The sequence below is a fragment of the Ascaphus truei genome, chromosome 2 (assembly GCF_040206685.1).
Source record: "Ascaphus truei isolate aAscTru1 chromosome 2, aAscTru1.hap1, whole genome shotgun sequence".
NCBI lineage: Eukaryota > Metazoa > Chordata > Amphibia > Anura > Ascaphidae > Ascaphus > Ascaphus truei.
The window spans coordinates 6,109,676-6,133,331 of NC_134484.1; the positions used below are offsets into that span (position 1 = coordinate 6,109,676).

Consider the following 23,656-nt stretch of genomic DNA (forward strand, 5'->3'; position numbering starts at 1 on the left):
AGAAATTGGAAAAACCCCAAGAGTTACATCTCAGACTCTACAGGCCTCAGTTAGCATGTTAAATGTTAAAGTTCATGACAGTACATGAGACGGAACCTCTCTGTGAAGGAAGGAATTAAGCAGGAACCGCTGGACAAAAATAGAAGGCTGGACTGAACAAAGCCCCACAGGGGTGAAACGCGTTAGAGTGTAGCATGGGGTTCATGCCGTTTTTTGTTATGACTTAATAAATTCATTTTTTGTACCAGCACAGTCCAGCCTTCTATTTTTGTCCAGCGCTGCCTGCTTAATTCCTCCCTTCACAGAGAGGTTCCGTCTCAGATCATATGTCTAGCAGAGCACGCCTACCCGGACGGAGCCACGACACAACAAACAGTGACTTATCTACACATTCTTCTATGGAGCTGAACCAGGTCAACTGACCATATATGCAGGTCATTTAAGGGGTCCAGTTTCGGTTGAGAGAAACCCACTGGTCATCCCTGTTTGATTTATAATACTCACTGCTAGGTCAATTCCCACAATAGGGGCATACAGTGCAGTATCAAAGGCTACATATAACCACGTTAAATTCTCACTCCATATGTGACCGGATGTCGTAGCAAAAGTGATTTACTATTTATAACATGAGACTGTTTACTCTGTAGCACTTGTCTACTTTGGGGGGGACCTTTACCCCTATCTAATCTTTCATGACAGTACAATTAGAAAAAGACTGAACAAGTATGGTTTGTTTGGAAGGGTTGCCAGGAGAAAGCCTCTTCTCTCTAAAAAGAACATGACAGCACAGCATAGGTTTGCAAAGTAACATCTGAACAAACCACAAGACTTCTGGAACAATGTCCTTTGGACAGACGAGACCAAAGTGGAGATATTTGCCATAATGCACAGCGCCACGTTTGGCGAAAACCAAACACAGCATATCAGCACAAACACCTCATACAGTACCAACTGTCAAGCATGGTGGTGGAGGGGTGATGATTTGGGCTTGTTTTGCAGCCACAGGACCTGGGAACCTTGCAGTCATTGAGTCGACCATGAACTCCTCTGTATACCAAAGTATTCTAGAGTCAAATGTGAGGCCATCTGTCCGAGAGCTAAAGCTTGGCCGAAATTGGGTCATGCAACAGGACAATGATCCCAAGCACACCAGCAAATCTACAACAGAATGGCTGAAAAAGAAAAGAATCAAGGTGTTGCAATGGCCCAGTCAAAATCCAGACCTCAACCCGATTGAAATGCTGTGGCTGGACCTTAAGAGAGCTGTGCATAAACAAATGCCCACAAACCTCAATGAACTGAAGCAGCGTTGTAAAGAAGAGTGGGCCAAAATTCCTACACAACGATGTGAGACTGATAAAGTCATACAGAAAAGCAATGGAATCATAAGGTATACTTAGTTTTTCACACATGGCTTCTCCATTTTGGCTTTATTTTTGTTAAATAAATCATGACACGGTGTAATATGTCATGTGTTGTTGTTCATCTGAGGTTGTATTTACCCAATTTTAAGACCTGTTAAGGAACAGATTGTTATTATGTCCTGATATGTAAAACCATAGAATTCAAAGAGGGTGTACTTTCTTTTTCACACAACTGTATATCTGTGAACGCTGATGTATATGAGCACATACATGGCTCTGTGTAATGGGGTTAAGAACTGTATACAGCTTACTATTGTGCTAAATAAAAATATTTCCCGTTATTCTCAATAACAATCTATCCAACTCAGGCCCTTCGTGAATAGTATATGGCTCGGCTCCTCAAACCCACCTTAGCAAACTTGACACCCTCTACAATTCAATTTGTCGTTTTGTTCTCCAATGCAACTACAACACACATCACTGCGAAATGCTCAAAGAACTAGATTGGTCAACACTAGAGTCTAGGCGCAAAGTTCACCTTTCCTGTCTTGCCTTTAAATTCTTCATGGGCAAGCTACCCAGCTACCTGAACAAGCTCCTCACCCCTACCACATGCAGCACCTATCACCTGAGATCAGACTCCAAAAGACTGTTCATGGTCCCAAGGCTCAACAAAGTATCCGGACGTTCCTCCTTCTCTTACCGTGCACCCCAAAACGGGAACAACCTACCAGAAACTCTCACATCTCACAAACGCTCATAATATATATTTTCTTTAACTGTGCATGCAATGTCTTGTATATAATGTATACCCTGTTCAATTATGTAACTGTACTTGTAACCATGTATTATTTGTTTTACTGTGTGCCCAGGACATACTTGAATACGAGAGGTAACTCTCAATGTATTACTGCCTGGTAAAATATTTTATAAATAAATAAATAAATATGCAGTGAGAATGACTTTACTTTGCAGAAGAAGAAAATGTCCCATTCATTTGAATAGAGCTGAACTTTTCGAATGGTAAATGCACCGATTTGAGATGTGTATAAACGTCACACCGTGCTTTGGGGCCAGAGGATGCTGTGACCCACAAGATCCCTTTATAAAGAGACAGAAACTGAATATTTAAAACAAACTGCAGCAAGTTTTGGTAGCTGTGACTCTTACTTCTTTCTTGAACTTACTGTTTGCATGAAGAACAGATTGTGCTGTACCAGCACTGATAGTGTTTGAGGTGTCTTCTGGGAAACCCTTCAATTGCTCCATATTTTCCTCACCATCAGCTGCCAGAATCTGCTCATTCTTCTCAACCTCTTCACTACTTGAGAACTCAAGACATCTCTTGCTACTCTGTAAAAGTGTATATGTACAGTACAGTACTTTAGGATAATACGAAGATGTTTCTTACTATTCTGTAAAAGTGTAGATGTACTTGCTTTAGAATTATACAGACGTTTCTTGCTATTCTGTAAAAGTGTATATGTACTTACTTTGTATCATCCTAAAGACGTTTGTTCATTGAATTTAATTTTCACAAACCCGACATGTGATCTCATTCAATATGCTGTGACGCCGCTTCTCTGTGTCAGTGAGATGTGTGAGCTGCCTTCTGTAATGATCTTTGTGGGTTTATAGAGCAGAAAAGCATTTGAATGAGACACAAACGTTTTAATAAGCAATCAGGGTCGGCGACGGGGAGAGCTGCAATGTCCCAGCTCTTCTCAGCTGCGGGTCCCTCTCTCGCCAAACCCGCCACCCCTCCCTGGTGCACCCGGCCAGCACCGAAAGCTGTTCCGACCCAGAAGTCAGTCCCAACTTCTGCACTCAGCTGCGGGGTCCAAATTCCCTTCCACCGCGGGGCCATTAGACAGTAGAGGTCCCTCCGGGGGTGAGAAAGAGGTGGAGGGAGAGGATGGTGGGAGAGAGAAAGGAGGGCGAGGGAGGGGAGTGGGAGAGAGAAAGGAGGGCGAGGGAGAGGTGTGAGGAATGGTGAGCAGAAAGAGTGAGGGGGGGTTAGAAAGGAGGGATAGAGAGATGGGCTGACCTGGCTTTTCCAGCCAGCTTGACTCTGATTGGTTGCTTGGGAAAGTTCCCACGCGTTGATTGGCTGCTCAGTTTTGTGAATGAAACTGAAAATACTATAAGAACCTGTGAGCCAATCAGATTCGGAGTCCCCGGTACTAAGAGCGCGGGCGGGCTTTTCAAAGTTGCTTCTGTGTGAATAGCAGAGCGACCGGCTTCGATTTCGAGCCTGAAAAGTCTGCCCGCCAGAGCCCAAGTCCAGCTTTTTGGGACCAAGTCAGAACGCCGCAGGAGGAGGACCATTCTGCAAGGAATTGCCTGGGCCGGTAGCAATGTACAATCCGCCCCTGACAGCAAGTAAAAGAGGGATTCAGAGTACCAAATTGGACCTTTATGTATTTACCAGAACTTTACTGTACATTATGTTTCCAGTAATATATTCAGCAAAAATTACGATAATGAACCCAAGAATATTATATTCTGATAAAGTGGCACAGAGGTAACTATAAGGTTTGTTAAAACATCCCTTTACTGATATATTAATTACATGCACAATATGTAACGGATATCAATTAACAACCCTTTTGGTATGTCTGTGTATACGAATTAGTCACACACCTCCCTTCATTTCCATTGTCGTGTGATATTGTTAGAGTATATAAGTCAGTTTGTATCAGCTGTGCGACATGTTAAGTGTCACAAGTAAAGTGTCTGTAGTTATATTACAGATGAATTGGAGGTGAATTAGAAAAGAAGACCATCAGCTCTGCACCTGTGAGAACTTACCTTCTTATATGCTCTGGCAATATATACCCAACTTTAAGACTATAACTTCATCATCTGCTGTGTAACTGTCCATGCTACACTTCCCTCTCAGGCCTGATTTATACATTTGCACTCTCAATTCATATCCTCTAATGCCTGGAAACTCTCTCCTCCTAACTTTCTCTCCCACCCACCTGCACTGCATCCCAATATACCCTCCCTATTGCTGTTTGTCGTGTCCTCATTCCTTTGTAAACTTTTCTTATCTCACCAACCTCCTCTCTCCTCCTCCTAGCCACATCTCTCCATCGTTGCATTTCCCCACACTGCACCACTATTTACAGACCTCTATCCCAGCTACTTCTGCACCCCTCAATAAAAAATCACTCCCAGAAATCCTTTTCTCACCTCCTTTCTCTCTCTCTACGCCTACTTGCTGTTGGGGATTCTCCTAATCCTGGGCCTGCCCATATACACACATGCTCTCGCCCACGCCTCCCTCCACTCTGCTAAGGGTGTTAACCTATGTAATTTAATACATGTTCCTTGTCTCCCTTCTCTATTCCCTTCTCCTGTGCCCCCTGGAATGTCTGCTCTCTGACTAACAAGGCTCTGGTTATACATGACCTCTTCTGCTCTTTGCTCTATCAGAAACCTGGCTCTCACAATATGACTCTGCTGTAGAGGCTGCTGTCCCCTATGGTGGTCTCTCTCTTTCTCTCACTCCACGCAGCAATGGCTGAGGGTTGGAGGGTAGGTTTCCTCCCGCTGCCAATATCAGCTCCACTTCATGCCTCCATCTGTCTCTTTCTCTACCTTTGAGGTTCACTCTGTCCAGATTTTCTATCCTCTCTCTCTGCAGTGGCAGTCATCTGCAGACCGCCTACCTCTACAGCCCCTATCTCTACCTTTCTCTCTGACTTTGACTCCTGGCTTTCCTTCTTTCCTCTGACTCTTCTATCCTCTTACTGGGGGATCCAACCGTCATATGTCAGGACCCGCTGTTGCGGCCGTCCTCCTATGGCACAGGCACATCCGTGAGATTGTCGACATTCTATTTTCCCTTCGCCTCAACCAAGATGGTGAAAACAGTAGTCACAGTCGCCCTGAATAAAGATGGCCAAAGACAGGTAGTGGCCTTGCTTCACCCTGAACTAAGATGGAGCCCAGTAATTGACTACTCCTTCCCTAGGCCTATATTTAGCAGCCGTTTGCAACCAGCCAGTGCCAGATCAAGGTGTCTGTTCCCCTTGTGTCAAGCGTTTGTTCACGTGTATCCTGATTGTATTCGACTTCGGACATCATATTGATGATCCCTCAGTCTCCTGGGCATCTCGCCTTCTCTGTAACCTCCACTAATGGAATAATTCCAGCACCCACAAGAATGGACACTACTTAGACCCTGTCTTTACTAAAAACTGTTCCCTATCTGATTTCTCTAACTCCACCCCCACCCCCTTCCGCTTTCTCACCATCACCTTCTATCATAAAACAACACTCATTCACCTCACCCGCCTCCAGTTGATCTGTGTTGGTGAACCTCAGGGCTCTGTTCGGGGGCCTCTCCTTTTATCTCTCTACACACTATCATTTGGTGACCTCATCAACTTTTTTGGCCTCAGGTATCACCTCTATGAAGATGATGCGCAGATATATGTATCCACCCCGACCCTCACTCCTGCAATCCAGTCCCAAGTCTCGGATTGCCTCCTGGCTCCTTCTTACATATCAGCTGTGATCCTCTCTAATACCCCTATGCTCTATCCATAAAAAAAATCTCTCTCTCTCTCTCTCACTGACCCTTACCTGGGGAACTCCCTAACTCAGTATACACAAAGTACTGTCTTTCCTTCTTTAAGGCAAACCTTAAATTCACCTCTTAAATGAAGCATGCTAATAGCCTGGACTCATGGCTACTGTCCCAAACCCAGTCGCTCCTACCAACCCTTATGGCCAAGCTCTGCCATCTATCGCACTTATTCCCTCATCTGTCTCTGTAAGTCTCCCAATATACCACTTAGATTGTAAGCTCCCAAGGGTTGGGATTTCCTTTCCTATTGTCCGACTTTGTTGCACTTAACGTATTGTAATTCCCTGTACTGCTTTTGTCTCTTTTGTAAAGCGCAGAGTATACACTGTGGGTGCTATATGAATAAAGATATACATACAATATATTCTTACCGTACACACATTCTGAGCCTGTATTCTTTTCTTTGTGAACCCACGTGGTTGTCTAACATTTTTTACAATAGCTGTGGAGAGAAGAAACACGCTTTACACAGATTATGTTTATTCCTGCATCTTGCTTTGAAAACTTCCTATTTTTATAAACTTTTCAACTGGAATATGTTAAAATATCAAAAAAACATTAAGTGAAATAAGAGACATGGTAATAAAATTCGGTAAAATAAAATCAAGTTAAAGACATTTTCTTTTATGGTTCATATAAACAATGCTTTACCTAAAGGGAAATATTTGTGATCCTGGGGAAATAACATAATCTCTTTCAATGTACCCCATAGACTCATCGAGAGCCAGGACAGGTTATTACAGCCAGTCCGGCATTAACTTCTATTCAAGGCAATGGTAGGTAGCGCTGGAACAGGTGCAATAACCCATGTGCCCCTCTGTATCTAGCTGTCATTGTGCTATAACAACATTGGTGTTTACTGTACAGAGACTGCTATCTATTTCAATCTATATTCCAGTATGAAGATTGCCTCAGAGGTAGCTGCATGAAGTTACTAAGGTATCAGTTTACACGTACATTCCTTTGGGATAATAAAACAAGTATATACGGTATGCGTGAAAGGCTTTTAGCCTTTCCACCAAACAATGAATGAAATCAAACCGCTCATCCTATTATCTTTTTTCGTGTGTGCAAATAAAGAGGATTCTTTTGTGTCTTCTTTGATCAATCCTGTATATTTGTTGCCACCAAAATTTAGTTAAGTTCTATGCAAAATGTTCAAAATTGTAATAAAACAAAATATGGGAAAAATAGGGATTTGTGTATTCCGCTGTGCTCATTTGCTTGCTTTTACCCAGAATCCCTACTGGCTGTAGTGGAAGCACTGTTTGCTCAGTGATGTCTAAAAATTCAAGGGGAGTGAAAGGGCAGCTACAGTATAGGGAGGAAGGAGACAAATGAAATTGATGACAGAAAATGGGTAAGATAGGGAAGGTAAGTGAATAGAGATGGGGAGAATAAATGACCAGGACGCTTGGGGAAAGATTACAATTACCCTATTTCCTCGATTCTAAGACGCACCTTTTTCCGATTTTCACATGTCTGAAATCGGGGTGCGTCTTAGAATCGATGTATAAAAAAAAAAAAAAAAACAAGTTTCTACATCACTAACCCCCTCTTTTTACTTACCATGTTTCAAGAGAGGTCCCATATCAGCAGAGGACAAAGCGGGCGGCGGCAGCAGGAAAGGTCCCACGTCTGCAGATGGTTGAAGATGGATAGTGGACGGGAGTGCGACCGTTGTGGTCCCAAGTGAATGAAGATAAGACAGAGGGCTGGCGTTCGGTGGCGGCGGCAGGAGATCATAATAGCAGGAGAGCTGAGCAGGAGCAGAGCAGCATAGGGGAACGGCTTGGGATGTGCACACTGTAACCGGAAGTCAGACATCTGTCAACTTCCGGTGTTACAGTTTGCACCTCCCAAGCCGTTTCCCTATGCAGTTCTGCTCCTGCTCAGCTCTTCTGCTATTATGTTATCCTGCCACCGTACGCCTGCCCGCTGTCTTCTTATCTTCATTCACCTGCAGACTTGGGACCTATCCCGCCGCACTCCCGTCCACTATCCATCTTCAACCATCTGCAGATGTGGGACCTTTCCTGCTGCCGCCGCCCGCTTCATCCTCCACCGACATGGGACCTCTCCTGAAACATGGTAAGTGAAAAAGTAATTTTTCTCGATCGTAAGGGCCAAATCGATGGTGCGTCTTATAATTAATGGCGTCTTACAATCGAGGAAATACGGTACTTGGGAAAGCTAAAGGCGATAAATAGGTAAAAACTAGGGTGTCAGGTAAGCAGCTTAGAACAACAGAAAAGTGGGTCTGACAGAGAAGTGGTTTGGGGAAGAGATGTAAGTGCAGAAGTAGGAAAAGATTAAAAGAGGAGATAGATCTTCTCAAAGTGGCTTTGATGCTATGGGAGAGGATGTAGTACAGAGGAGCTGGGAGAGCAACACATTGTATTAGGAGTTTCCCAGTCTGAAAGCTTCTGAACTCTTTAGTGATACTTCACCTAGATTCCTGGGCACAGTTATGGGAGACAAAACCAATGTAACATTGAAAGCCTTAAGAGTAAAGACTTACAGACTTCCACATAGGGGGCAGGAAAAAACCCTGTCAATCTATTTGTCCGAGTAATGGGAAGAGCAGAATAAGATGTTGTTCTCTAAAAGGAAGATTTGGGGGGAAATGTGAGGGAGAACAAATGATTGGGTACACGGACCAGTCTTTCAGCAGACGGGGAGCAAATACAGAAATAGAAGTAAAACATTCTAGGTATAAAGCAAAACACCCTAAAGGGTTTAGCAAGAATGCGAAAAATACTTATAATGCAGGATTAGAGAAAGAAGGAACAGGGAATATTTTTTATTGACCACCAATCTCCATTAATTTTAACAACCCAATCATGCTGGGGGTGGACAATCTAAGTTATGAGGAGAGGCTAGCTACATTACATTTATTTACATTAGAAAAGAGGCATCTAAGAGGGGATATGATAACTATATACAAATATATTCAGGGACAATACCAGGAGCTTTCAAAATAACTATTCATCCCACGGGCAGTACAAAGGACTCGGCCCATCCCTTAAGGTTGGAGGAAAGGAGATTTCACCAGCAACAAAGGAAAGGGTTCTTTACAGTAAGGGCAGTTAAAATGTGGAATTCATTACCCATGGAGACTGTGATGGCAGAAACAATAGATTTGTTCAAAAAAAGGTTAGACATCTTTCTAGAAAGGAAAGGTATACAGGGATATACCAAATAAGTATACATGGGAAGGATGTTGATCCAGGGATTAATCCGATTGCCAATTCTTGGAGTCAGGAAGGAATTTATTTTTCCCCTTAAGGGTTTTTTTTTTGCCTTCCTTTGGATCAATAAGTAAGTATAGATATAGGATAAAGTATCAGTTGTCTAAATTTAGCATAGGTTGAACTTGATGGACGTACGTCTTTTTTCAACCTCATCTATTATGTAACTATGCTGAGAAAATATAGTTGTACTGGTAAAAAGATTTGTTTCTCTGCCTTTTTTCCCCAAAAATGTTCTGGTCACAAAAGGAAACAACAAAGTTGCTAGATGATTTTATACGCGTCTCCCACTTACTGTGCATGAACAGGTTGCATACAGAGGCAGCGGTATGGGGTGCCGGTATCTCCGCCATGTGGGATCTAAACAAAGCAGAGGGATACCGGCACCCCATTCTGGGGCCTGTATCTCAGAAAGTAAGGGGTCCCCGAGGCTGAAAAATCAACTTTTCTTCAGCTCAAGAGACCCCTGCTCCTAAAATTTAAGCAGCTTCATTACTTTAGGGGGGCTAACAACTAATGCAATGAAGGGGTTAAGGCAGATTACCGGGGGGCAGAGGGTGAGTGAAGGGGGTAATAGTCCCAGGATTGTTGGTTAGGCCTCTCGGGCGGGCATTGGGAGGGGTTAATCCCTTCATTACCATAGCGGTTACTACCGCTATGGTAATAAAAGGGTTAACCCCTCCCACTACACACCGAGGCCTGACCACCCACCCTGTAGCAACTACCCCTTCACTCAATCCCTCTACCCACAATAAACATTAAAATACCTACTAAACCAATACACAACACACACCTTGTACCCCCAACAACTCCCCTAACACGTACAGTACAGTATTATCCAGATATGGATAATAGGGCATTTGCCCATTTAAAATAAAACATACATTAAATCAGCAGCATAAAGTAAATTAAACTGGCACTTACCCCTGCCAGGATGAAGGATGTTCTCATCCTCATGTATGTATGTATGTATGTCTGTCTTTATTTATATAGCGCCATTAATGTACATAGCGCTTCACAGTAGTAATACACATGACAATCATATAAATAACAAATAATACAAATAACATCATGGGAAGAAGTGCTTCAGACATAAAAGTAACATTGTAGAAGAGGAATCCCTACTCCAAAGAGTTTACAATCTAATTGGTGGGGAGAACGTGCAGAGACAGTAGGAGGGCATACTGGTAAGTGCGTCTGCAGGGGGCTAAGCTTTATGTATAGTGTATAGTCTTAGCCACGGTGCTACTCATATGCTTCTTTAAGCAAGTGTGTCTTAAGGTGGGTCTTAAAGGTGGATAGAGATGGTTAGTCAGGTATTGATGGGGAACGGCATTCCAGAGGTGCGGGGAAGTCAGTGAGAAAGGTTTAAGGAAGGAGACGGCTTTAGATACAAAGGGGGTAGAGAGAAGACATCCTTGAGCAGAACAAAAGAGTCGGGGTGGTGCATAGTGAGAAATTAGGGCTGAGATGTAAGGAGGGGCAGAAGAGTGTAAAGCTTTAAAAGTGAGAAGAATTGAGTGTGAGATGCGCGATTTCATAGGTAAACAGGAGAGGGATTTCAGCAGGGGAGACACTGAGACAGATTTAGGAAAGAGTAAAGTGATTCTGGCAGCAGCGTTTAGGATAGATTGTAGGGGAGACTGGTGAGAGGGAGGAAGGCCGGAGAGCAGGAGGTTACAGTAATCGAGACGGGAGAGAATGAGGGCCTGAGTCAAAGTTTTTACAGTCGAGTAACAGAGGAAAGGGCGTATCTGTTATATTGTGGAGGAAAAAGTGTGACCCCCTAGGCAGCGTGCTTGAGCTACTGGGTGAATGATGGTACTTCCAACAGTAATATGATGGGAGAGGTACAGTAGGAGATCCAGGATAGAGCTTTGTTACGAATACTAAGTATGGAGAATGTGAAGGAGAAGAGGATGGTCCACGGTGTCAAATGCTGTTGGAGTCGGATTCGGTGGGTGAAGACATCAAAAAGTAAGAAAAAGATTTGTTTGTTTTTTAATGTTGTATGTTTTTTTTTAGGTTCACCATTGCATGGTATAATGGCATCTCATGCCCACATGGATGTGCCATCATGCCATTCAATGTTTTTTTAGGCCATTTTTTTTTCTGTAATTGCAGGTTTTATTTAATGCATGTTTTTATTTTTTGCAAGTTGCCCATTGCATGGCATAGTGGCATCTCATGCTCACAGAGCATGGGTGTGCCATCATGCCATTCCATTTTTTTTGGTGGCATTTTTCAAATTAAAACTGAATGTGTTTTATTAGTGGCTTGTTTTGAAGATTGGCAGAATGCATGTTGTTGCCTGGCACAGTGGCAGCACATGCCCACAGTGCATGGGAGTGCCACCATGCCAGTTATTTTTTTTTATTGTGCTGATGATGCCCATGGAGGACAAGGACGGTTATGAGGATGAGAACATCCTTCATCCTGGCAAGGGTAAGTGCCAGTTTAATTTACTTTATGCTGCCGATTTACTGTATGTTTTATTTTAAATTGGCAAATGCACTATTATCCATAGCTGGATAATAGTAATTTTGCCCATTACTGTACTGTATGTGTTAGGGGGGTTGTTGGGGGTACAGGGGGTGGGTTGTGTATTGGTACAATAGGTAGTAGGTATTTTAATGTTTATTGTGGGTAGAGGGATTGAGTGAAGGCGGTAGTTGCCGCAGGGTGAGTGGTCAGGCCTCGGTGTGTAGTGGGAGGGGTTAACCCTTTAATTACCATAGCGGTTACTACTGCCCACCTTAAGACACACTTGCTTAAAGAAGCATATGAGTAGCACCGTGGCTAACAGTATACAGAATACATAAAGCTTGGCCCCCTGCAGACACACTTACCCGAATGCCCTCCTACTGTCTTTGTACGTTCTCCCCAACAATTAGATTGTTAGCTCTTCGGAGCAGGGATTCCTCTTCTACAATGGTACTTTTATGTCTGAAGCACTTATTCCCATGAGCTGTTATTTATGATTGTCACGTGTATTACTACTGAGAAGTGCCAAGTATGTTAATGGCGTAATATAAATAAAGTAAAATGGATGATTCAGGGCACATCGGCTTTTTCAAAAATTTAATCAGCACAAAAAACCAAAGTGCTTTAGATCATCCCTTTTACTCCATATACTGGATTCTTTTAGGCAGATATCCCTGAACCAGGAGCACAGGTCATTGCAAGTATTTTGATCCAATTTACCTTGGTGTGCAGCTTTTTCTATTAGTATCTATCTATATATTTCTCAAACCGTTGTATGTATATCTCCCTGTCTGTACTGTGTTCCCTGTCCCTAGCGGCAATCGCATTGGCCCTTGGGTCCGTCACTCCGCCTCAGGCCAATGAGATTGGTCCCTTTGCCCGCCCGCCCCCGCACACCTCTCATTGGCCTGAGGCGGAGTGACGGGCCAAAGGTCCAACACACACATACACCCCTCTGTCTCCCCCTCCCCCCCCATCACGTGCGCCGCCCTGCACCGGCTCCCGGACGGAGGGGAAGCGCGGCGCGGCCCTCCTGCCCCAGCCGCCAACGCTCCCTTACCTCCCCGGCCGCTGGGGGGCCAAGCAGCGTCCTCAGATCTGCGCCAGTCCCACTCTCCACCACCTCTCACTCCCGTTGTGTGTGTGGAGAGGGACATTTTACTCCTGCCAACAATTTGTGCCTCACTTTCACCCCCCCCCTACCCTTCACCCCCCCCACCCTTCACCCCCCCTACCCTTCACCCCCCCCCACGCCTGCCCTTCACCCCTACCCCTGCCCTTCCCACCTCTCATTGGCTGGTGTGCTCTAACAGTATCTCACACACACCCCTGTGCCCCCTCACCGCAAACTCCCCGCCCCCCCTCACCACAAACTTCCCGCCCCCCTCACAGCAAACTCCCCGCCCCCCCTCACCGCAAACCCCAGCCTCCCCTCACCGCAACCCCCCCGACTCACCGCAAACCCCAGCCTCCCCTCACCGCAAACCCCCCACCCCGCCTCACCGCAAACCCCAGCGTCCCCTCACCGCAAACCTCAGCCTCCCCGGTGCCAAGCCTCCTCCACCTCACCTCTCGACACGCCGCCAGCAAAACTCCCGCCGCCTCTCACACGCCGCCGCCTGCCCACTCGGCTCTTCTCATCGGGGCCCCGTATTACCGCCGGGAGCGCCAGCAAGCAGTTAACCCCCCCGCAGCCGAGCCGGGAGCACCGGGTGGCGCAAGGAGGTAACCTCCCCCCCCCCCACACAACCCCCCCGGCGGCCGGGAGCACCGGCTGGCGCAAGGAAGTACACACACACACACACACTGACTGGCTGACGCGCGTACACACACCCTGACTAACGCGCACACACACACACTGACTTACGCACACACAAGCACTGACTGACTGCCACGCGCACACACACAACCACTTACTGACGCACACACACAGAGTGACTGACGCGCACGCACGCACCCCATGACTGACGCACGCACGCACCCCATGACTGACGCACGCACGCACACCCTGACGCACGCACGCACGCACACCCTGACTGACGCATGCACGCACACCATGACTGACGCACGCGCACACACTCTGACTGACGCACGCACACCCCCCCTGACTGACGCACGCACACACACACCCCCCCTGACTGACGCACGCACACACACACACACACACACACAGACTAACTGACGAGCACACACACACTGACTGACACACACACACACACTGACGCGCACACACACAGTGACTGACTGACGCACGCACACACACTGACTGCCGCACGCACGCACACACTGACGCGCACACGCACGCACACACTGACTGTGTGTGTGCGTCAGTCAGTCTGTGTGTGTGTTTCTGCTTCAGACTCACTGACGCGCGCGCACACACACACACTGACTGACGCACACACTGACTGACTGACGCACACGCATGAAGCTGTAAAGGGGGACAAACAGAGCTGTAAAGGAGGGAGGGGGGGGGACTGGATTGATGTGAATGGGGGACAAACAGAGAGAGGGGGGAGGAGAGAGGAGCGGGAACATTACATCCCGGGCAACGCCGGGTCTCTCAGCTAGTACTGCTATATAAATAAAGACATACAAGCATGCATGAGGATGAGAACATCCTTCATCCTGGCAGGGGTAAGTGCCAGTTTAATTTACTTTATGCTGCTGATTTACTGTATGTTTTATTTTAAATGGGCAAATGCACTATTATCCATATCTGGATAATAGTAATTTTTCCCATTACTGTACTGTATGTGTTAGGGGTGTTGGGGTTACAGGGGGTGGGGTTGTGTATTGGTACAGTAGGTAGTATGTATTTTAATGTTTATTGTGGTTAGAGGGATTGAGTGAAGGGGGTAGTTGCCCCAGTTTGGGTGGTCAGGCCTCGGTGTGTAGTGGGAGGGGTTAACCCTTTAATTACCATACCGGTTACTATTGCTAAGGTAATGAAGGGGATAACCCCTCCCAATGCCCACCCGAGAGGCCTAACCAACCATCCTGGGGCAATTACCCCCTTCACTCACCCCCTCTGCCCCCCCTCCCCCCGTTAATCAGCCTTAACCCCTTCATTGCCTTAGTTGTTAGCCCCGCTAAAGTAATGAAGCTGCTTAAATTTTAATTTTAATTTGGTATTGTGCGTGAGCAGGGGGTCTCCTGATCTGAACAAAGTTGATTTCAGCCTCGGGGACCCCTTACTTCCCGAGTTACAGGACCTGGTATAGGGTGCGAGTATCCCCTACGAATAAGGGTTAGTGCTGCACACCAAAATAACATGAAAATGAAAAGATAGTTACCGGTGCTCCCGTCTTTGAACGATAGGCTGTATCCAATCCAATACAGGTAATGGCTAAAGGAAGACAGGGCACACGGATTTGTAGTATAACCAATTAATTTATTAAGCTGAACACAACGTTTCGACCTAGGTGATCCTTATCAAGTGAAGTCTAAGTGGTGTAATGCAAAAGTCCTTACTAGTCCATTATATAGCACCCACAAAGCTCAGTTTATTCACCCTAGATGACATTCATATACTGAAGTGCCTCCTCATCATCCAGCGACACCGTCTTTCATAACGTGAAGATGCCCCTCTTCTCCGCGCTGCGTACCATTCAGCCGTGCGCTGCGTACCATTCAGCCGTGCGCTGCCAGCTATCTCCTACTGTGATCCACTTTCCAGTGAATCCGGCGTCTTTGTATGCCATGGCCGTGTTTGCCTATGTTATGCACTGTATGACGTGATCTCGATCCCCCGACGTCATAACACTTCCCTCGTTGTGGACGCATCCTCCTAACGTCGCGGGTTCCTGGAACGCATCCTCCTAACGCTGCGTGTCACGTATCCTTGTCTCCTGGTTCACCAACGTCATTGCGTTCCTTCGCTTCAATTGGAGGCATCTGGCCCGTCGTATCCCACGTCCTCATACAATGATCCGATTTCTCGCAATAGCGTCTTGTATCGCTTGGATACCAGTATCCCTGCCATGTTAAAATCCACGTGGGATCTAAACAAAGCAGAGGGATACTGGCACCTCATAACTGTAACTCTGAAAGTAGGAGGTCCCAGAGGCTGAAATCAACTTTGATCAGCTCACGAGACCCCCTGCTCACGCACACTATGAATAAAAATAAAATGTAAGCAGCTTCATTACCTTAGTAGCCATCAGCTAAGGTAATGATTTTTTATTGAGGAGGGGGGGTGGGGGGGGGGCAGTGTTTGATACTAGTGTGCGGGAGCAGGTGGTCTCCTGAGCTGTACAAAGTTGAACCCGTACTTACTGAGATACAGAACCCGTTATACGGTGCCGGTATCTCCTTCAATGTGAAAATCCCTCAGTCACGTGACCCACAGGATTTTTACATGGCGGGGATACTGGCACCCCGTCTACATCTCGGGAAGTAGGGGGTCCCCGGACCTGAAATCAATGCGGTTCAGCTCCGGAGACCCCCTGCTACATTACTGTAATGTTTAAAATTAAATAAAACCCCCGCTTTGATTAATTCAGCCTCTTACTGCGCGTCTCTTACAGACAGGCAGACCCCTGTAGGATTAACACAGCAGGGAAAAAAGGGATCCAACGCTCTACGGATTTTATATTAAAGCTAAGTTATTAGCGCCACACAATGTTTCAACATAAATAGGTATTTTTTTAGTGACTTGTCCTTAAAAAAGACCTACTTAGGTCGAAACGTTGTGCGGCACTAATAAATTATCTTTAATATAAAATCCGTAGAGCGTTGGATCCCTTTTTCCCCGAGTATAGACTTGGAATAATCCTGACAGGTACTCCTTGAACCAGCAGCACCGGTAAACTGTATGTATTTATATTTTTACATTTTGGTGTGCTGCATACCCTTCTGTTTAGTGTGAATCCGGTGGGCAATTAGTCTGCCGCGGCCAATTTTGAGAGAATCTCGGGCAAATCTCGAAATCCATTTCGAGAAATGATCGCATAACGGCCGCTGCATCTGTACACACAACTCTCATATTACAATAAACATTCCTACAAATATCTTATTATATCATTTTAAAGCCTTTATCTTTATACTGTTATTAGGTCTTGAGTTTTTTGCAGAAAATCCTCAAAAACAAGCCGGTTTGCTGATGTGAGATGTATTGTTTTATTGCTGCCCCTATTACAGCTCAACCCTGTTATAGCACGATCCGCTATAACGCGGTGTGAGCATAGAGCCCAAATTAAAAAAAAAAATTTTTTAATTGTTTTTTTTTGCACTCAATATATAAATATAAATATATATAAAAACCATTTAATTGGTTTAAAACCATTTAATATATATATATATATTATTAAATGGTTTTAAACCAATTAAATGGCGCTATAACGGGGTTGAGCTGTATATCCCATCACCGATTTATTAAAAGGAACCGTCCTCCCAAAGAGATAGAGATACGCGCAGTAAATTAAAAGTACTCATATAATATTCAGATACATTAAATCAATGCTACATGTAAGGTAAAATGGTAACTATTTTTACACTCCCCTCTTATGACATTGCAGAAATACATACATTAGCTTGTCTGACTTGGCAATACCCACTCACAGGAGAGTACAGTGTGAAACATCCAAGCACTAACTCCAATGGGTTTCTAAGAATAAGATTGAGATGACTTTCTACTTTTCTATCAACCACAATGTTTCAGGGAAGGTGTAACCTGGGGAAATAACCCGGCCTACTCGTTTACACCGCTCATCTTCTGTGTGTGCAAAGCCTACAGTATAATAAAGAGCGGTCTCTTAAGTGATGTTCCCTACAAATATCTCAGCAAGTATTATCATTATGTAACAGAGATACAATGTAGGATGGCTAGAACATCCTAATCACGGAGTGATGACCGGACTGTGACCTTCTAACAAATACCACTGATAATATTATGAACATTTCCCCAAATTGTTAAACGACCATCTTTACTTTGACATTTTGGCGTCCATTCTTCGTCAGAGTCACTGGTGTTGCACACTGGGGGCTTTGGCGGTCTCCGTCCACGTGACATAAAAAACGGTTTGGAAGCATTCATACCTGAAAGAAGTTACAGTAATGAATGGGAAGTTATTTTTAAATGCTATCCTTTAATATTAAGAGGCTGATGATTACGGAGACCAGAGTCAGGGACAGAGAGGTCCGTGTAAGAATACAGATGGATGGAATAAAACACGTTAGAGCGGGTGCCCCTCCACATTGCTGTTTTGTTACAGTATGTAGAGCTGGCAGGATAGAGAAACTGGTATTATCAGCCCGAGTTTCTCCTTTTTGTTACCAATAATTCCAACATCATTGTAAATGTTTTGTCCTTCTAGGTTTTGCCCTAAACATGACCTCAATCCCTCACTAATATCTGCCCGGTGACACAAATTGTCACTTAGATACTGTGTCGGGGAACACCCTGAGATTACTATCAATGCTTATTTATCCTTTATAAAATATCATTATTTTCATTTAGTTTTAAAGTCCCATTTAGTCCACATGTACTCTGTGTCTGGAAGCTGCTTTTCCCTTTATTGCTCAGGCTGTTCTTCTATGTTCCTGTGGCTCTCATGTCCTCCCTTACTATACCATTTCATTTTTTACCAGCTTATGCTACTCATTTGAATATTTCATTAAATAAAAATACACTTGTGGTTATGTTTGCATTACAGGTCTTGCTCTGTAGCCAGGGATTCTGGGTAATGACATGCAAATGAGCACTCATGGTATTTTAACATGGACCCCTATAATCTTATGCCTGCTGCATTGCACAGCCTGGGGTTTGTGCTGAGAAAGCTACGTAATACGGCACGCATAAGCTTATAGGGGGTCCATCTTCATATGGATAAGGCAGGGATTATGGTCCCTGCGCAGCCGTGCGCACTCCTGCAGCCCAAGTGATTTGTGAACTTGGCTGTAGATCGTAGATGCGTGGCGGGGGCGTCACGAAGCTGGTCCGCCCTCATTGGCTGAACCAGGTCGCGTGCACAGATGTCACGCGGCAGCTGCCTGAAAATATAAAATGTGTTGTATTTTCAAAACGTGGCCGCGTAAACGCGCCTGTAGGCGCGCAGGCACAGGGTAGGTCCCATAAAGAAAAAGCAGTGCTTGCCGGGGGCGCGCACACGCGTCGCCTGCACCATAATCTGGGCCTAAGAAGTAAAGAGTGACACACTGAGTGCTCATTTGCATATCATTACCCAGAATCCCTGGCTGCAGTGGAAGCACTGTTTGCCAAGAGATAATGGGGAACGTCAGGGTTGCAGACCTGACTGAGACATGAGAATGTGCCCACACGTGGTATTTTTATTTGCTGTATACTGTACGTGGAGGGTTTGTCACTTTTTTTTTAAATACCAAACTTTTTGAATGCCGGTTAAATACACTGAAATGAGGGCTCCCTTTTGGTTTTCAGGAGTTGGGCAAAGAATGTGAAACGCTACAATATTCCTTCATAGTCCTGCTATCGGCTTCTCTGAATGTCTCGCCCTCTATCCTCCAAATGTATCTTTTTTATATCCCATCACAGATTTATTACAAGAGCAGTCCTCCCAAAGAGATAGAGATACGCGGAGGAAATTACAAGTACTCATATAAATATTCAGATACATTAAATCAATGCTTCCTGTAAGTTAAAATGGTAACCATTTTTTCATTCCCCCCAAAATAGTTTCAGACCGTGTCTATGGTGCCATTAAATAAAACCCTGACAGAATAAAGAACGTGGCATTAGATGAGAGTAGAGCCCTGTAGGCTCCTAGAGACCGGGGCAATATATTTTTATTCTATGTCCCACAATTCCATGTTTCTTTACTTTTTCATTGCTTGTGCGCCTATTTTCTCTGTATGTGTATATCATTGTAACATATACATGTATGTTCATTAATATTTATTTATAAAATGTGTTACCAGGAAGAAATACATTGAGAGTTACCTCTCGTTTTCACGTATGTCCTGGGCACAGAGTTAATATGGTGTGTGAGCGTGTGTGTGAGAGCGCGTGCATCTGTATGAGAATGAGTATATGAGTCTGCGTGAGAGCGCGCGTCTGTCAGTGAGAGAGTGTATGTCTGTCTGTGTCACAGTGAGCTTTTAACCATTTGAAAGTGGGAGGGGGTGAGCTTCAAACTCGGTAGGAGGAGCCACCCTCCAATCAGCTAATCCCAGCTGAACAAGAATTGTAAAACATACAGGACATATTTTGGGGGTTCAATATGAGCTTGTAGGTGTCCTGTATGTTTTACAGTTCTTGTTCAGCTGGTCTTAGCTGATTGGAGGGTGGCTCCTCCTACCTAGTTTGAAGCTCACCCCCTCCCACTTTCAAATGGTTAAAAGCTCACTCCATAGCATCTCCCACTCTCAGGGGAACTTGCTTGCTTGCAGTGTGATTGTGACAAATCTAATACAGAGTGCTTTTCCTGGTAATGTACAGGTTAATAAGAGCTTCAATCAGACTTAGAACTATGCAACTAATTTTGACAGATTTATTATAAATCATTCTTCCTGGTAATGCACAGGTTATTAAGAATTTATATTAGTGTTAGGGACCCTTGAGATGTGGTCTACTGTGTAGTGGCTCAAGGGCTTACAACACTTTGGCCAAAATGTTAAACTAAAAGACCATTTTATTCAAAAGATATTTATACATGTATATTTAGGCACTGTACCGTGTATAGGTTTCACTGGATGTGCACTGAGCTCTGTCTGTGTTTCATGTTCTGTCTCTGGTTTTAAATATATATTGCCATGCTCAGTAGCACTCCTCTGTGACACTTATATGCATATATACATATATATAGTGGCTATTTTGGGGGTTCAATATGAGTTTGTAGGTGTCCCGTATGCAGAACATTTATGTACCTGCTAAGTATGGATATATTTTTGTATTTAAGTAGCAATAACAATGCACTTTACAGAATAGACACTTTATACAACAGACAGGGATACGGGGAATTACTAGTACAGGAGACACTAAAGCACACAATAGGAAAGTGAAACCCTGTCCTGAAGAGCTTACACTCTATGTGTAATGTTGGGAGGCGCACAGACACAGTAGGAGTAGATGCAATGGGTGGCCGTGCCTGGAGTGTGGGTAACTGACTGTGTCGGTGGGAGAAGTACTTAGGGGTGCAGGATATTACCCAGCTCACGCAGCTTTGCATAGTTTTGCTTTACGTTTCTGTAGCGGACTCTCTCACAATCTCCAATTTCGGCCCATTCCTCTTTAGAGAAATAGCGCGAGATATCTCTGTAGGTGTCAGTGACCTTCAAGGTATAGAACAAACATGCATTATAACCAAATTATACATGTGAATATAGCAACAACTTGAGAGGTAAGGAATAATGGTCCATATTTACTAAGCAGTCTTCTGCATAAGGCTGCGGCCACGCTGCCGCTGAGCGTGCTCATGCTTGAGAGCGGTGACATCACCAACTCCCCAAGCATGAGTGCAGGGTGTCCTGCATAATTTTGCAAGCGCGAGCGGGAGTGCGTGGATCAGGGCTATTTCTGTGTGTAATGTGCGTGTTTGTGGCGGTGTGCATTTACTGCTGCTGAGCGCGCTTCAAACTCAATTCTTTGTCTCCCCTAGCGCTGAGCTTGAGAGCGTACGTGCCCGTGCACGAGCGCACCGCGTGAGCGAGCTGAATCACATTCACGTGGACGCAGCCTTCCACGGCCTCACATCCCATATGGTGCTGCAATGTGTCTCCCAGCGCTGGAAGGTGCCTTATGATTTAGGTCCTTCCTTATTTGCGATATTGCAGATCCTGCAAGTTTGGGCTTTCACGGCAATTTCGATTTTAATTAACTGACTTTGCAATGTCCACAACTCTGAATACATTTTGAGATTTGCAACACACCTTTTTCCTTATTAGTATTACCTGCCGAGTCCGTAACTACCGTAGATTTTGCAATATTTCTTCAATTTCACAGATGTACAGTAGTATACTTGCAGCAAAATGTTTGGTTATCAAAAACGAGGAATAACAATGCTTGAGTTTATATACACAGGCGACACAGTTTATCTGAGTGCGGCTAGCACCGCAAGCCGGGGGATGCCCCGGCGTGCTAGCCGCACTCCCTCAGCGTGCCGTGCATCACCGATGCGCGGTCACGCGTCATCGGGTGCCTGCGCCCCCTGCACGCGCGTCCAGGGCTCCCCGAGGGAGCCCTGGTGTCCCGCGATGTGGGGGACGGCGGCAGGGGGTTCCGGGGGACCCGGCAGCGGGAGGGAGAAAGCCCCGATCGGAGGGCGCTCCTCCGCAGCTTCGGCGCGCGCCCGGCACCCTCCGGCGCGCGCCAGGTTACTGCTGCGGCCGAGAACGGGCAAATGCTCGAATAAACTCGGCCGCAGCAGTATATATATAATTTCGGCAGATTGTTCTCTAGAATATAGGTCTTCTCCTGGCTTTTACATATTACTGCTAATAATAAAGATTAATTATTACTTTTTCTTGATTTTTACATATCTTGTCCGCAACTCAGCTGCAGTGCACGTGAAGCCTTACTTATAATAGGAGACAGCTTAGTAATATGGCCCATAATGTCCCTAAGGACTGTCCCTTTAAATGCTGCTTTTTAACCTTATGATTGGAGTCGGAGGATCCTCCCTCGCTGTCGCTCATCCTTGTAATAATAGATAATATATTCACAGGAAGCTTGTTCTCCTAAACCTGTACTGGTACAAAGAGGGTTAATGCAGAAGATTAAATTGATTGAATGTGCTGGGGAACGCAGATATATGTGTAGCCAGGTCCCCTTCGGTTCCCAGGGTTTGTGTTGTACGCCCCTTACATCCGCTGACTCACAGGAGGTGGGGGGGAATGAGACTGGTGATAGGATCGCCGGGGGCTCCGGTGGGTCCGTCTCAAGGGCGACGCCATCTTGGAGGTACGCGCGCAGCCGCGGTATATTCGCGCATGCGGTGGTCTACTGTGGAGTCAGGAGAGTAGCGGTGGCCATGGCAGGGTTGCGCAAGCCGAGGGGGACCAGATTTTCAAATGTAAAAACCGGGACACACGAAAAACATTTCCAAAACAAATTAAATCAAACGGCGCTCACCCTTTTTGATTTTTTTCTCTGCACCCATCCTCCCTCCATCATCCTCTATCCTCCCCATCCCTCCCACTAACCCATCCATCTCGCCTCCCCATCCTCTCTCCTGCTCCCTCATCCTGTCCTCCTCTCTCGCCCCCCTCCCCCATCCATCTCTCCCCCCCATCCTCTGTCCTCCTCCCCCATCCTCTCTTCCTACCCTCCTCTCTCCCCACTACCTCTCCATCCTTTCCCTCACACTACCCCTCTCTCTCCCTCTAACACACACACACACACACACACACACACAATCCTATACATTTACACGCCCGGGGCGGGTGGATTTAACCCCCGGCCGAGTAAATATTGGCCCAAGCAGCACACGGGTTTTTTTTTTATTTTAATTTCCCTGCTCGCCCTGGCTAAAAAAAATAAATAAACTCCCCCTACCTGACAGTTGATTGGCGCGCGCTCCCAGGCTTTGTGGGCGCGCAGCCAGGCTCTATATGAGCCCGCCCCCAACGAGCGGCCATTCTTTCTGGCCGGAAATATGTTAGAGAGTAAGTACTCTCTAATCCTCCATTCTGCGGCCCCTCTGCTCCTTCCCAGCCTCCTAGGTGTTCACCCTTAATCCCCGCTTCCCACCGATCCCCGCGCCACTTCACCTTTCACCACCAATACCCGCGCGGGACGGAGGTGTTCCCCCTTAATCCCCGCTTCCCACGCCACTTCCTGCTTCCCCCCGATCGGGGCTGGAGATGGTAGCGGGGGTGTTCCCCCCTTACCTCCTTGGTCTCCGCTTCCCCACGGTCCCGTGGCTGCCCGCGCAGGGCGGGAGATGGTCGCGGGGGGGGGGGGGGGATTGGAGCGAGCGACGCAGTGGTGGTGCTCTGTCTTTCCTCTCCCCCCTGTCGTGTGTGTGTGTGCCTGCATGGGA

The 23,656-nt window shown here is 45.7% G+C and overlaps 1 protein-coding gene across 1 annotated transcript in view; it reads right to left on the reverse strand.

Moving 5' to 3' along the window:
- The window catches only part of LOC142475185 (histone-lysine N-methyltransferase PRDM9-like), a 41,465-nt gene extending 19,079 nt beyond the window's left edge, over positions 1-22,386 (reverse strand). Inside the window, exons 1-5 of the mRNA XM_075581163.1 lie at positions 22,269-22,386; positions 20,825-20,948; positions 17,631-17,738; positions 6,336-6,406; positions 2,552-2,717 (exon numbers count right to left, since the gene is read on the reverse strand). Coding sequence (XP_075437278.1) covers positions 2,552-2,717; positions 6,336-6,406; positions 17,631-17,738; positions 20,825-20,948; positions 22,269-22,310 — 511 coding nt within the window. The 5' untranslated portion in view covers positions 22,311-22,386. The remainder of the gene's footprint in view (positions 1-2,551; positions 2,718-6,335; positions 6,407-17,630; positions 17,739-20,824; positions 20,949-22,268) is intronic.
- Positions 22,387-23,656: the final 1,270 nt, after the last annotated feature.